The 15,662-nt window shown below is 38.9% G+C and overlaps 1 protein-coding gene across 1 annotated transcript; it reads left to right on the top strand.

Annotated features, from left to right (window-relative positions):
* Positions 1–171: 171 nt before the first annotated feature.
* On the top strand, positions 172–8,090 carry mapk12a (mitogen-activated protein kinase 12a). The gene is made up of 12 exons (XM_086298079.1): positions 172–618; positions 2,613–2,742; positions 2,848–2,906; positions 3,022–3,133; positions 3,215–3,244; positions 3,381–3,428; positions 3,615–3,729; positions 5,873–5,944; positions 6,064–6,143; positions 6,349–6,427; positions 6,518–6,691; positions 6,806–8,090. Exons 1-12 carry the CDS (start codon positions 500–502, stop codon positions 6,883–6,885), a joined length of 1,098 nt encoding a protein of 365 aa, XP_086154205.1. The 5' UTR covers positions 172–499; the 3' UTR covers positions 6,886–8,090.
* The last annotated feature ends 7,572 nt before the right edge of the window (positions 8,091–15,662 follow it).

Below are 15,662 nucleotides of genomic sequence, written 5' to 3'. Positions count from 1 at the left end.
TTGCGAAAGCCAAGGCACGTTTCACGCCAATTTCTTACTCGTTAAACCAACGAGTGACTCCATCTGTCCTGTCAGTTAAAGCATTGTCTACCCCTATTTGAACAGAAATACCTCATCATGAAGATGTTTACTCTGAACATTTTTTTATTTAGTTTTCAGTCAAGGTTGTAGTTTCTTCTTTAATTTGTCACTCGTTTGTGTATTTATAAAATGAAATCATATCCTTAGGTTGCTAAACAGGTTTTACGCACTTAAAGCGCTATGTGCTCGTTTCTCTCACGTTGCCTTCTCTTCTTCACCTTTAATTGTAGGCCAACTACAGCAGGACTCGGGAGTGGCTTTTAGCGACCTCAGGGTGCGCCCTGAGTACAGCTGCGCAATGATCGCGGGTGAGCGCATAGGTGGGATCTGGGACAATGAGATCGTAACGCCGGAAGAGCCTAAACAAGTTTAAAAAGGGGCTTGTGCTGTACTGCCTATCGAGTTTATAATAGATAAGATGAATACGCGAATCAGACCGGGCTATCACCGCCTGGAAATTAACAAAACATCATGGGAAGTACCGGAGCGGTACCGGGATCTGAAGCAGGTGGGGACCGGAGCGTACGGGACGGTATGGTAAGTGAAACCTTAAGAAATTGGAAGAAACTATTAGCCGACAGCACTGCTGCTTGATGTGGAGCGGTGAAACAAAGAGAGCGACGGAACAGATGGTGCCCTACAGACGGCTGCACTGTGCCACAGTCAAACAAAAGAAAAAGTATCTACGGTCCGCTGAACACATGCTGCTTCACTTCCTGATATGATGGAGACACTTGCAGCAACACTACTTGCGTTCTACACAATCACCCTGACAGCAACAGAGCTTAATTATGAGCAGCACATTTGCGTGTGAAATGGCAAAGCTGAGCCAAGTTTAATAAAAGCACGATAGTAAAAAGCGGCTTTTCAGGCACCTTTGTGCGTCTCGCAGCATGCGGACCCTTTGTTATCAATGATTAACGTCTTGGGCGGACACTGACCGACTGAATACAACTTAATAACACATGAACAACTCCGTTCCAGCCAGAGATCACTGCCGAGCCACGTCAGAGCAAGTAGGTGTTTGTCTGTAAACACAGATTTGGACTAAAAAACACAATTCCTCAACCGAAGATAAGGAAACAACTTTTCAGTTACACAGCCTAACCAGGAATGTTCCTTGCCTAGATTTCCTCATACAGGAAATAATAAAGGGCTATTTTTAAAATTTGTCTCACGCCATCGCATATGTATAGTGCTGTGCAGATATCTTGATATCTTTGCTTCCAAGAAACCAGACTTTCTTTAATATTTTTAAATGCTCTCTGGCATCAGTTATCCAGGCTTTCCGAAAGTCTTTCAAAATTAATTGGCTTCTTTTTCACTAATTGCAAGTCTATTCCTTGAATCTGACCATTTTCAGAGGAATGTTGACCTATGAATCATTCAAGCATAAAAGGAGGCACCAATGTTGAGTGATTAACCACTGTTGTGTAACAAACAACTTAACAAAGAACTGGTTTTAGACACTATCTTTAGGTGCTTCGATACTAGTGGCCCATCAAAAAAAAAAAACAACAAATAATTTGTTTCTATTTCTGTTTCTATTTAGCTGAATCTAAATAAAATCCCAAATATAACAAGAATGAAATAATATTTTTGCACCAACAAGGAAATTCCCAAAAAGCTATTAGGTAGAAACTTGGCCCATGTTGGTTTGGTGAACAGTGTGTGCTTTAACTGGAAAAGAATAAGTGGCCAGCTTAAAAAACTGTCTATAACACATGAGCAGTATCTGAAAGTCATGCCCTTAAGAAACTTGAAAAAATCCAGCAAACCCCTGACACAAGACTCGAGAGATGCATCTGGCACTTCAGTTAGTCCATTTACTACTTGCTGAAGCCTCATCAGAAATGGTCTCAGTGAAAGGATGGCTGTCAGGAAGTCATGAGGAATGAAAACAGGGAGAAAGGCCAAGGTATGTCAAACTACACTGAAAATCAGTGGTAACAGGTCCTGCGGAGCGATGAATAAGAATGTTTAAAGTTTTGGTTTAAATCCTCGATATATAAGAAGGAGGTTAAAAGACAAATACAACAGTGAGTGTCTACAGCCAACTGTAAAACACAGTGGATACTAGGTCATGGTTTGAGGTTCTATTCATGTCAAAACTGATGGAATTATGAATGCAAAAATGATTTTGATCCACCATGGAAAAGCACCTGGAAAGCATCGGATTGCCAGTGGCTTCATTTTTCAGCATGTCAGTGATTCCAAAAACACTGCTAATGTAGTAAAAGTATACCCAACAAAGAAGAGCTTTGAATGTCCTTGAAGAAGCAGAACTATTCCCGAAGCTTAAAGAAATGAAAAGAAAGCTTGCCTAAGAAACTTTAGGCTGTGTTGAAGAATAAAAGCTGTCATACAAAATATTGACTTTTATGTTTGTTAGAATTTCACAAATTCACATATTTTCATTTATGTTTGTACATTTCAATAAATCATCTGTTTCTAATTTTCCTAGCAAAATATTTAAAAAATGCGAGTTGTCTCGAAACGTTTGCACAATACTGTGTTCATATCTCCTTCAGCTCTGCAGGAGACTCAAGAACAGGAGCAAAGGTGGCAATCAAGAAGCTCTACAGACCGTTCCAGTCTGACATCTTTGCAAAACGGGCCTACAGGGAGCTGAGGCTCCTTAAACACATGAAACATGAAAATGTGAGCATAAAAAAGTCCAAACTTGTTAAAATGAGCAAACTAATGTCTTTATAGACACATGCCTCATATGAAACGTTGATTTGATGTCATTTCCTCCTGATGCAGGTGATTGGCCTGTTAGATGTGTTTACAGCTGACCTCTCTCTGGACAGATTTCGTGATTTGTAAGTACCTTTTCTGCCACTCTGACAGAAGCATGGAGATATTAAAACTGTGTTCTCTGCAAATCCTCAAGGACATTTGTAAAGTTTTAAATATGATTTTTTGTTATTTTCCAAGTTATCTGGTGATGCCCTTCATGGGAACAGATCTGGGGAAGCTGATGAAGATGCAGAAGCTCTCAGAAGAAAAAATTCAATATTTGGTTTACCAGATGCTTAAAGGGCTCAAGGTAAGGAGCTCTGCTTTGATCAGCTGCCAATCCATTATTACTATGTTAAAATATTCAGCTCGTTGCATTCCTTTATTACAGTATATCCATTCTGCTGGTATCATTCACAGGGTAGGCTCTCTTTAATATGTATTTTTCACCAAACATATATGTGAAATATGTGAAAAGTATTAAGATAAATGGTTGTTGGTGTTTCTCTTCCTACTATGGTGCGGCGTTGCTTGTCTTTTCATGTCAACATTTGCAGGACCTCAAACCAGGAAATCTCGCTATCAACCAAGACTGCGAGCTCAAGGTACACACGAACACACCCTGATAAAAAAACAATCATGTCTCAGTTTTTGTTTTATTTGCGTGCACTGTCAAAACGGAGTTCTGTAATAACACTGATAACTGCACGAGACAGAATTTCATTGACGTTTGTATGTTTTTATATTAAGTCCCTGCTAAGACTTTAATTTTACTTTAATGTTTGTTGCAGATCTTGGACTTTGGCTTAGCCAGGCAGGCAGACAGTGAGATGACGGGGTACGTAGTAACTCGCTGGTACAGAGCCCCAGAGGTGATCCTGAACTGGATGCACTACACTCAGACGGGTAATGTAGAGCTCATTCAGGGGTGAAAAAAAAAGCACTCTTACTGTGATCTTTCTATCTGTGTGTCAAGTTCAGCGCTCCCCATTAGCACCAAATCATTAACAGCACAAAGTGGTTGTTCTACTCACTGTGTGCTTAACTCCATTTCCTAGATGTTCCTTTGAACAGTGCCCGATGCCTGTAGGTGGAGAATATTAGCTTTAGGGAAAACATGGCAAAGTGTTTGTCTAGCTTTAATTTTAAATTAACCTTAAAGTGTGGGATTTTTGCTGCTGGGTCATTCCATTAAAAATCAATGAATCCCCTCTTTTCAGAGTACGTGGGGTGTGTTGAAATGTGGGGCTTTTTATGTTCTCTTATTTTTCCAGTACTTTTTGAGCTCTTTTAACTCCCTGACAGAAGATAGTCCCATTAAATGTTCAAAGGAAAAAGTGCAACAATTCAATTGGCAGGACATAGAGAACACCGAGTCTTTGTACCCTAAATGTTTGATCTGTTTTCTGCTAATTCGTTAGATGAAACTTCACAAAGCCAATTTTGGGTAATTTTCAGGGACCAAATGGGATAGGAGGGTGGTCAAATCAAGTTAAGGTCTCCTTTATGCCTCCATTCTGATGCCAGGCTCATCTTCTGTCTCAAAATATTTTTTTAATGTAATCTTTTTTTCATACTTACCAATTTTTTATTTTATATACTTTTTAGGGAAATTAAACTGACCAAATAAGCACTATTCATGTATGCAATATTCTAAAATGTGTGTTTTGCAACTGTGCAACTATCTGCGATTGGTCATAAGCAACATGCCCAGTGTCCATACATCACAATCTTGTGAAAAAAGGACTTTTCTGTCTGATCATCATGAGAGTGTAAAGCTTAGTCCAGATGGGAATATAATATAAAGAGTCAACATCTCAGCAAGCTTTGTGATCTGTTACTTTCACAAATGACACGTGTCACAAGACCTGCTGTCGAAAAGGTTTATGTGACAGACTTGGAGCAATGATTAAAAACTTGCAGCCAGACCCGGTTTATAACTAACGTTTACAACAGCAATCACATCCTGACCCTACGGCAACGCTTTCAGTGTTTGACCCAATGATGTTCATAGCAAAAAAAAAAGGGCAAGTTTTAGGATCCAGTAAGACAGTCCTGCAGAAATGAGAGCTATTCTCCAGTTCATGAGGCCCAGCTGAAAATGTTCAAGTTGTCGAGACAGTCGCCAAGAATGGCAATATAACTGTGACAACATGAGCAGTATTAGCAGTTAACACTGGTCCCTTTGTGACTGCTGTCTATGACAGCAGGTGGCTATAGTGATATATTTGAGAAATAGATGTTGGGGTTCTCAAACAAACACAGAAGGATCCAAAAAGAGTACAAGTACTTTCATATTACGACATAAGCCATGAATGTTTACAGAAAGTAGACCTATTTAAGTTTTCTGTGGTTAATTATCAGAAAATAGACTAAACATCCAAGTTAGCATCTACACATTACAATTTGCAAAAATGTGATATATCCTGTGATAATTGATTCTCAGCTGGTTATAGAATAAATCTTAGTGAACAAAAGAAAGATTTTGGCTTTAATTTGTAGGTTTTTTTTTTTAGTTTGGAATGTTTTTGCTGTTTTGTCACAGAGTTTAAATGTGTCCAGTCCTGAAGAATTTATTTTTATTTACTACTTAAGTTATTAGGGAATAAAAATGCTGGAAAATAAGGCACTTAAACAGTGTCTGATATTAATCTATGTCTTTGAGGGGCCTGTAACTTGGACGATTTTCCCCTCATCCTAAATGCCACAGCAGATGTCTGTCCCACTGTTGCTAAGTGCTATCTCTCAGGGGATCGTCTGATTGTGGTGGTTTTCCCTCTAATGTTGTAGCATCTTTATCTTAAAATTTAAAGTGTCTTGAGGTGACTGTTGTTGTGAATTCACACAATAAATAAAATTAAATTAAATTGAGAAGAATGAATTAAAATATGCTAAAGTTATTGTACAAAAAGAAGATGTCAGTACTGTTAAGCCCGGTGTTGTCTTAGTTATTATCCACTAGGTGGGGCTGTTGTAACACTTTGTTTTAGAATGGATTACTAAATGTTTGGTGTTTTCTCAACTCTGCTTTTTATTTCTTCTTTCTCAGTGGACATTTGGTCAGTGGGCTGCATCATGGCAGAGATGCTGCAAGGAAAACCTCTTTTTAAAGGCAGTGACCGTATCCTTTCACCTTGTTGACTCACAAGTTATAAAACAAACATGTTGCTTTTGTCTAACCTAATATCTTTTTTATTGTACCTTTTTATTCTTATTTGAGCCTTAACACCTCTTCTTCAGACCTAGATCAGCTGACTGAGATCATGAAGCTCATAGGAACACCATCACAGGAATTTATATCAAAACTAGACTCTGAGGATGTGAGTTCCAAAAATGTGTAACTTTGTGGTCCTAAAGATTGTTGTGGTGCTTAGTTGTGCTTGAAACAATGACATTTTAGGAACTGGAGGCAGATTTGAGTGCTTTGTTGGACTTTAGTGGTACAGTATTAAGTTAATAAACACATACCTAATATGGATTTATCATATTTTATGCCTATTCGTTGTCCTCTCTGTCTCTTCTTAGGCAAAATCCTACCTCAAAAGCCTTGGAAAAGTGGAAAAGAAAGACTTTCAGAAGGTGTTTTCCACAAGTAATCCACAAGGTATTACATACTCAGGCCTTTAATTTGATGTGTTTTCATTTTGGTAAACAAACTCCAAATGGATTTTCTGTTGTCATCATTCTCACTCAGCCGTGTCAGTGCTGGAGCGAATGTTATTGCTAGATCCAGAAAAACGGGTAACTGCTGCAGAAGCTCTCACGCTGCCTTACTTCACTGAGTTTAGAGACCCAGACGAGGAGACGGAAGCACAGCCATATGATCACTCACTAGACAATGCAGAGCTGACTTTGGACCAGTGGAAACGTAAGAATGAAGGGGCGTATTGAGGTTGCAATTTCAGATGGACAGAGGCAAAAGGAGGTGGAAAGTGTGAGCTACGTGCTTTTGTTTAATATCCTGCTGTGCTGCTTTCTTTAGGTCACACCTTCACAGAGATCTTGTCTTTCAAGCCTGTTGTGCTGGAAGCCAAGGACCCCTCCAAGGAAACCTCACTGTAACATGCACAGAGCTGACACTGCAACCTGGAACCAGAACAAACAAACACGTTTTTTTTAATGACAATCTCAACTATGAAAACTCAACTTAATGAATGTAAACTGGGATTTTTCACGACAGTTAAATAGACACTTTATTTGTTCTAAAATAATAAATGTTTCATTAAAATACAAAGTCTCAGCTGCAAATCAAGTGGCTTTATAGTAACACGTTAAAGGACTGTGTGAGTACATATTACCCAAAGTTTATAGGTTCAGAAGTCTTTGGACAGATATGCATGAATATTAAACATCTGTGGAGAAGTTAATGAAGCCATTAACCTATAAACATCAGTCGACACTTGTGTCATCCCCGGTGGTGCTCTCCTCGGCTACAGCCCTGCCCTATAAGCTGTTAATTGTCATGGGTCCTCCTGCCTTTAGTCTAATATTCAGTAAGAGGAATAGAGCTCAGCTGGATTATCAAATCAAGGACAGCTTAGAGAAAAACTTTGAACACTGACAAGGAAACATGTCCACATGCTTCCTTGAGAGTATTGCCATGAAGTGGAGCTTTGAAGTGCAAATGATTTTCCTGTCATCTCAAAGATTTATTCACCTGTGATTCACCCTTGACTTTGGCAAATCAACCACCTTTAGTATCTCTTTTATCATTTTATTCCTTGTACTGACAGAAAACTTTACCTTAATCTAAAAGGTCACATGTGACCATTTGCTTGTCCATCTATTTTGTGTGTCTCTCCAACCAGAGCTTTGGCTGTGGAAGGATTCACGTCTATCTCCCAAAAATCACGTTCACTACTGATGCAAAGCCATTCACAAACGCATCGTGGCTTAAAGCAGATACTTGGCATTTTAATGTTGCATTTGTTCATTTATTTTTGATTTGTGCTTGAATCACAGAACCTGAAGGAAAACAGTAAAAACAACACAGAACTGTTCCAATTTCAGTTTCAGGGGTACAGATATTTTTTTCTATTAGTTCTACTGAGTCCATGACTATCTATCACCTGGTACAATTTAAGTATTCCCACCTTTAATGAAGAAGTTTAGTATTTTAGAAATAGAAATACTGAAATTCAATAAGAAGTTTTGAAAAAAAACAACCCATTGTTAATAGGATGCTGTTGAGTTAATTGTATTGTATTTAAAAGTACGATTATTAACAAACACTTGTAATTTATGTTAATATGCTATCTTGCAACTTTCGCATTATATGCAACTTGTCTTGAAGTGTGTGCGTGTGGGTGTGTATGTGCACTGTGGTTCATGTGAAATCCCTCAGCAGGGTATGCACAAACATTCACGTTTTAATTTCAAAACCAAAGGTTTCTGATTGTTTAGACTTTGTAAAGGTTGCAAAACACACCTTTATGTTTCCAGCGAAACTTGTGCAGTTTTTGTCTTTTTTTGCGGTGGTTTTCTGAGCAGATGTTCTGTTTAAACGGTTCATCATATACAGAACCTTAAGTTACGTTTAACCTTAGTATCTTCACTTTTAGGCCAAACAATGAAAACAACTTATAATGAACAAAATGGAAGAAATAATCAATATAAGGCTGGACTCCACTTCTGTTGTTACGAGTTCGGTATATACTTGTAAAAGCAACATATCCATGTCCTTAACAAACATACAATTTAACACTAGGGGGCAGCATGTAAACAAGCAACAACATGGCTGTGCTAAAAACTGTGACGTGGGTTGACCCACCGTGTAGGTCTAGACTGAAATAGCTTTACAAAAGAGTAAGTTCTTTTCTTTTTTTCCCATTAGCTCTACCAACAGGTCAAACCTTTGATTTTTGGACAAATACTTGAAAACTGTTGGCATTTCCATCAGCCTACATACACCATGTTTAATGGCAATAAGTAAATGTTATTATGCTCAACACTGATAAACAAAATAGTCCATCTGGCAAACATCAGCATGTTAACATCGTCACAGTGAGCATGAGAGCAAACTGTTTTTAGCCTTTTGTTCTCGGAGGACAGACTTGTTATTTTATTTTTAATGATAAGTTGTCATGGTAGTATTACAGTGATTTATTGTACTTTAGTTAACACTAACAACTTTGTACTGACTATGATTGATGAGCTCAAGAAACAAATGTTTTAACATTCTTGCAGATTTCATCTTTGCCTTTAGATTCTGCTCATTCCTCAACCTTCTGCTGGATAGTGTTGAATTTAACAGGCTAGTGAACTCCAGATCCTTGACTCCAAAGGGTGACTCTCCAGAGGACAAGCTTCCTTCCTGGGCCTGAGCTTCTCCAAACCAAACCCTGGATGTTGTGTTCTCACACATGAGGTTGGGGTGATGCTGAATAGTTCACAGAGAAGTCACAGAGTTCTGTTCCCACTGCAGACAGGAAAGCAGAGGGGAGAGTATTCTCCAACACAGCAGCACATGCATAGATTACCTCTCTTGTTTGTTAATCCTGTAGCTTATTTTCAGCGTGCTGGATTCCAGCACCATATTTCCAAAGACGCATGTGTATAGAGTTCATACGTGTACACCAGTACAGATGGATACAACTGGCATGCACAGTTGGATGCACATCTCACACACTCATTCGCATCAGAGTGCCAGTGCCTCAAGAGGGAGCACGTGTGGAATGACAGCAATGCCCAAACACTGATCTGACCCAGGTCACTCTCCTTTCTTGAAGGGGAATGTCATAAATTATAACTCTGTTTACTTCATGCGTCTGGGGGAGGTACATCACCATGAATCTCAGCATGGTGAGAGGATTAACATTGTCTTTGCTGGGGTGCTTTGTAGTTCATGCATCCCTAGAGTTCATTTTAGTTTGTCTGCGTGAAAAATTTTCCTTTGAGCGTAGGAATTCTACAGTTTGCATCATTTGTCTCGGAGCAGAAACTCAGACAGCTAAAGATTTAATAAATAAGAGCCAGTACTGTCATCACGAGAATGAAATCAGTTCTTTATAGCCATCCAAGTTCATCAGGTTTTATTGAAATGAACCACAGTGACAGAATACCATCAGTGACAGTGTTTATTCTCCAGATAATCTGAGTTGTCATGTCCTTGCTGGAGATAAAATAAACAGATTCAAGGGCTCAGCAGCGATAAATTGATTGGCGTTTTACCAGGAGCTGAAGTGAAAGTCTGCCAGCTTGCTGAATGTCCTTGTCATTGAGAGCACTGAAATTTTATTTTTAAATAGCAGGGTATTTGTGTACATGATGTTCGCCATGCAGCTATTTTCTTGGTTCCATGTGTCATTTTGGATCTGTGTGGCTGTGGCTATTCACTGGCATAAAGAGAGAAGCAATAAAACATTTTCTTATGCATGTATTTTCTTATAAATGGCTGAGCGCATCAAGAACAATGTGAAAATTCAAATATTCTGTATGACAGTATGAATATATTTAGTGCATATCCCTGCAACTACTGGCAAGAAACAGGTGGATTTTTTTTAGTAAGCTTGCTCATATTGAAGTGGATGCAATAATTTTTTCCCAATTTGAAAGGGAGAGGAAGTTATCTGTAATCATTTCCGAAACTTTGCAAGTTAATATGTTTTCTGTTTGTTTGCTTTAGCAAATTAATACTTGTGTTTAGAACTTTCTAGTTTCAGTGTTATTTCGTTTGTGTTTATATCCCAGTGTTTCTGTGTGTGTCCACATCCCAGTGTGTATAAGTGGAGGTCAAGCTCACTGAACCCTGATAATGGTGAGCCCCACAATTGGCCGACATGAGAGTTTTTTTGTCTAACTATGTCACCCACATCCTCTCAGACCTTCTCCAGTCTTTCTCTTTTCATTAATGTTGCCCCAATCATTGTAAGATGTATACAGAAGCAAACAAGTCCATGGGATCCTTCAGGAGGAGAGCAGGACCTGCTGCACACAGTATAAAGGAAATTCCAGAGGCTCACATGGAACCACTGTTAATACTTTGGGGAGATACTCCAACTCAAAGAACCCACCAGGATGTGGGTGGGTTGAAAAAGGACATAGGGAAGAGGAAAGGATTGGAACAAAGGGAAGAGTAAAGAGATGTGAAATTAGAAAAGAAAGATAGGCCACTCTGGATGAAAGTCAAGGAAGAGGAGATGAAGAAAAAGACTGCAAGAGATACAGAGGGCCTGAGGGAAAGGGCACTTTAGTTTACATTAGCTCATTCATTAGCCATCCACAGCTTGTTTGAAGACTTCTGTGGAATATACACAATGTTAAGAGCGTCTGCAACAGATTGCATTCTCTCTCCGAGGATAACTCAGTTTCCATATGTGATGTGTTGACGTATGGGCTGTGGTGTGTCACGTTTAAGACTGATGGGAGTCAGCCACTGAGTAGGAGGAATCATTGTAGTTTTAAATAGAGGACAATGTGTTGACCACAGCTTGCTTTTGAGACTTGCAATATGTGTAACAAGTAAACATATCTCTATCTTATTGACAGGAGTTGTGATTTTATGTAATTAAAGGTACAAGTGTTTCTGCAGTGGGTGCTGTTAGGAAGCTTTTGCTTGTCTCCTGGATTCGATTTTCTATCAACAAGCTCTTTGTGAACACTGTCTATGCACTTAACTAAGCTGCCTCACTTTAACAACTCTCTCAATTATATACAATAAATAATATGATAGTTTCTAAAAGGTGAAAGTCAGGCACTGAAACAAACAGCTGTAAAAAATACAGGAAATGGAATGTAAATTGTAACTACTGTTCTTTGTGAATACAGTTAAATGATGTAAATGTGGGTGTTCAAATTAACAGAGGTAGCACAGCAGTAGTACAAGGATAGTACAATGATTTACTTTAGCAAGTGTAAAGACTGTAAAGGGGAATGTCGATGTTGAAAGTAAAATCATTCACTTAGAAGTGCCATAATTCAGTTATTTCTTCTTTAGACTTTGATTGTTGTGGATGTGTAATATGGTTCCCAGTTTGTGTATAAGCCTTAGCTGCTGCTCTTAAGATTCCCATATTCATTATGTCTGTAAACATTAAAATTCTAAAAATAACAGCATTCCTGTACCTGTGTGTGCACAGGAATTGTGACAAAGCTGTACAGCTGAGGACATGTGCTACACTTTACAGTAATCACAGCAACACAACAGCTGACAGTATTACGTTGTAATCATATTGTGAAAATAAAGTTATATTCAAAACTTTTTCTTATCTGCTACATTGTTTCATTTAGTGCTTGTCATTCACTTTCGTGCGATATGTTTCACTTTTATTAGAAATAACAGACTGAGTTTAAGCACGCCTCTAAAATCCACTGTTCTTTTCACTATCAAACTCTTGCCATCCCCCCTGCAGGCTTGAAAGGCAGTTGTTAAAAGTTTGTAGTTTCCTTGCTGCAGCTTGAAGTCATTCTGTTCAAATGGATTCCTATGGTGACAAGTTTTCACGGTGGGGAAAAAAAAGGAATCAAAAGGCCCACAGGAATTCCCAGAACGTGTGCCACTCTTTTGTCGATCCATATGCTCAGTTTGTGGAATCAATAAAGTTTATCATATCCTTAGGAAAACCAGAATCCTTGTTCACGTTTGTATGTGTGTGTATTTATATGCTTATGATGCCCTGAAGGTGAGGATGCTACAAGATTCAAAATAAGGGCTACGTCTATGTAAGTTTAACAGAAGTCAACTTTGGATAGTAAAACCAGATAGATTTTATGGCCAAGTGTGCACGAGGAGTCAGAAGTGACCTTAACAATCACTTCTTTAGGGGTCAAGACAACAATTTGGATAAAAGCTCAGATGTGAGAGGTCACAGTATATCACATGACCTGTGATTTTAAGGGAGCTGCTTCTGTGACAGGGTGAGTGTTTGATGGAACGTGAAATATCCAGAGGCAGAAAATAAAAACAGTCAGAGTTGGCTGCTTTAAAGTTCTTACTTCTTAAGCTTATATAAGTGGATTTCATAATATAAAACCCAGTATCACGGCATATTGTAAGTACTTGTTTTAATGCCAGATGGCTTCTATACTGTGTTTCCTCTGATATAAACAAGGCAAATTGTTTGTCTCTCGTATGAATGTGAAGGTTGAAAAATAAACGGGTGTTATTGACAGCAGTGGATAAAAATGTAACCACAGAAGTCAAATCCCTTAGACTTTGTTATATTAACCATCAAAATCTTCTCAATCTGCCCAGCTTGATGCGCTTAGAGCTGATGATTGCTTTCAGTTGTACGTCCTTACTGGAAGAGCTAAAACTTCACATTTTTTCCTTACTAAAGCCCGTCCATGCTGAATAAAGGAAACTCTCTCCAAAACACATGCACCGGTGGTATGGCAGAGAACAAAACAACCCTCCTTTTTTCCAAATGGGGGACTGATGGTAGTGGTGAGGAATGTCAGCATCTGTGTTGAGGATATTTTCTGTTTTATGGCTGTTTACTGGGAGATGCCAGCGAGTGCTGTGGTGAGAGCCCTGGGACTGGGCTACAGCCCCAGTCTCTCTGCCTCATGTCTGTCCACGTGGGCAGGAGATACCACACCAGACATAGTTTTTAAATCTAGTCACCGCAAGTTAGTAAAAAGACAGTATGACTTTGTTTTCTTTTTGTTACCCTTGGTTTCTTTCTGTTCCTACATTCATGTTTATGACTTGGCTCTCTGCTCTTATGACATAATGCGGAGTATCTGGTTGCTCTATAAATACCCACATGTTTTCCTACTGTATAACAAGTATTGAGGATATTAATACAAGACACAACACTGATCATGTAATTGCTTTGTAACCAAACTTTACTGACATGACCTCACCTCAAGGGAGTGGCAGTGGTTAAAAAAAGAGGCACAACTGATCAAAATAAGCTGCTCACATTATATTGGCAAAGTCTAAATTTTCCTCTCCAGGGTCAGACTGTCTGCTGACATGGGCTGCAGTTTTGGGGCTTGACGTGGCCGTGTTTTACAGTAAGGTGGAGTGGATCTCCTCTGTTTAAAAATGAATAACAACAATAGACAAACGAGAGAGGAAGTTGTGTGCGTGGCACATGTGCTGCGTTATAGATTGACAGGATGTTTAGCAGGAATCATGTGGGGTGACCCCAGTCCCTCATTGTTACTTCATAGAAGACCAGTGATAATGTGGCAAACATACAGCCATGTGAAAAACAAAGTTTTCACACAACTCTATGCAGTACTGTGGAAAAATAAGTACACCCTTAATGTTTCCATAGTAATAAAAAGAAGCTAAATAGCAGCCACATGCTGCTGATCAAGTGTACTTGAGAAGCTGATCAGCACTGTGACCACCTCAATAAGAGCAAAAGTTTTGACCATTTGTCAGTCTGGAGCATTCAGAGGAGTGAATGTCAGAGCAAACTCGTCCAAAGATCAGACCATGCAATGCTCAGAGAAAAGTCAAAATAACCAAGAGCTGTACAGGCCTCAGCTAGCATGTTAAATGTTAAAGTTCATGACAGCAAAATTTAAAAAACATTGAACAAGAATGGGTTCTGGAATGAAAAGACAAAGCCTTTTCTTTCTACAAAGAACATAGCAGCACGGCTTAGGTTTGCAAAGCTGCATTTGAAAAACCACAAGACTTCTGGAAGAATGGTCTTTGAACAGACACTGCCAAAGTGGAGATTGTTGGCCATAATGCACAGCACCATGTTTGGCAAAACAAATATAACATATCAGCACAAATACTTAATACCAAATATCAAGTCGTGGATGTATGATGATTTGGGTGTGTTTTACAACCACAGGACCTGGGCATCTTGCAGTCAGTGAGTCAACAACGAGGCCATCAATCCGACAGCTAAAGCATGGCCCAAATTATCCAACTGGACAGTGATCTCAAGCACGCCATCAAATTTACAACAGAATGACTGAAAAAGAGAAGAATCAAGATGTGACAATGGCACATTCAAAGTCCAGACCTCAGTACACCTGAAATGATGTGACTGAACCCTAAGAGTGCTGTTATGTAATGGACTGCTAATGCAAACGTCAACAAACTGAATCAGCAGCGTAAAGGGTCAGAATTCCTCCACAATGATTTGTGAGACTAACATGGTCATAGAGTTTTACAGAAAACAATTACTTCAAGTCATTGCTGTTGAAGGTGGTTCTACAAACTATTACATCACTTAGTGAACTTAGCTGTTCCCAAGATTGCATGCCATGTTAATACCTTCTTTTGTCTCTGACTGTCAGGTTGTATGTAGCCAAATATCTGCCTAACCAAATAATAACTAGTCCCTGAACATTCATAACATTTTCTATTTTGTGTCTACAAGCTGGTAATGATGTTGAAAAAACAAGTTATCTCCTGAGTATCAAACAAATGCCCCAACGTTGGTTTGTAAAGGTCTCAGGAGCTCAGTTAAATATAGAGGTATTGTCTCAATATTTGTAATTTCTTGTTGGATTTTAATCCATTTTAACAAAGAAGAAAATGACCATGTCCTTGTTGTGAATTTTGAGTCCTATATCTTGGTCAGCTTAGCTTAATACAAAGTATAAGCTTGCTTATTTAAACCTGCAAGAAAATCCTGCCTAGTGTACAAAATCAGTAGTACCTTAGAGCATCTGATCCACTCAGCCCATCAGCAAATCAATGCATTTTGGCATTTAGACATGATGATCAGCTGAAGTTCAGACTGAGCATGAGAATGGAGAGGAAAGGTGATGTGATGGGTCATAGTTGTTGGTGCAAGACAGGCTGATCCGAGTACATCAGAAAATGATGTTCTACTTGGATTTTTCCAAATAACCATCTCTGGGGGTTACAGAGAATCGTCCCAAAAGAGAAAATATGTAGTGAGCTGCAGTTATCTGGGTTA

This window comes from Aulonocara sp. 'chitande type north' Nkhata Bay, linkage group LG7 (assembly GCF_057382095.1).
Source record: "Aulonocara sp. 'chitande type north' Nkhata Bay isolate Kocher_YH1m ecotype deep benthic linkage group LG7, A_spYH_male_GT1.1, whole genome shotgun sequence".
NCBI classification, from domain to species: domain Eukaryota; kingdom Metazoa; phylum Chordata; class Actinopteri; order Cichliformes; family Cichlidae; genus Aulonocara; species Aulonocara sp. 'chitande type north' Nkhata Bay.
The sequence above is the reverse complement of the archived record's forward strand: the minus strand, read 5'-3'. Positions and strand labels throughout refer to the sequence as shown.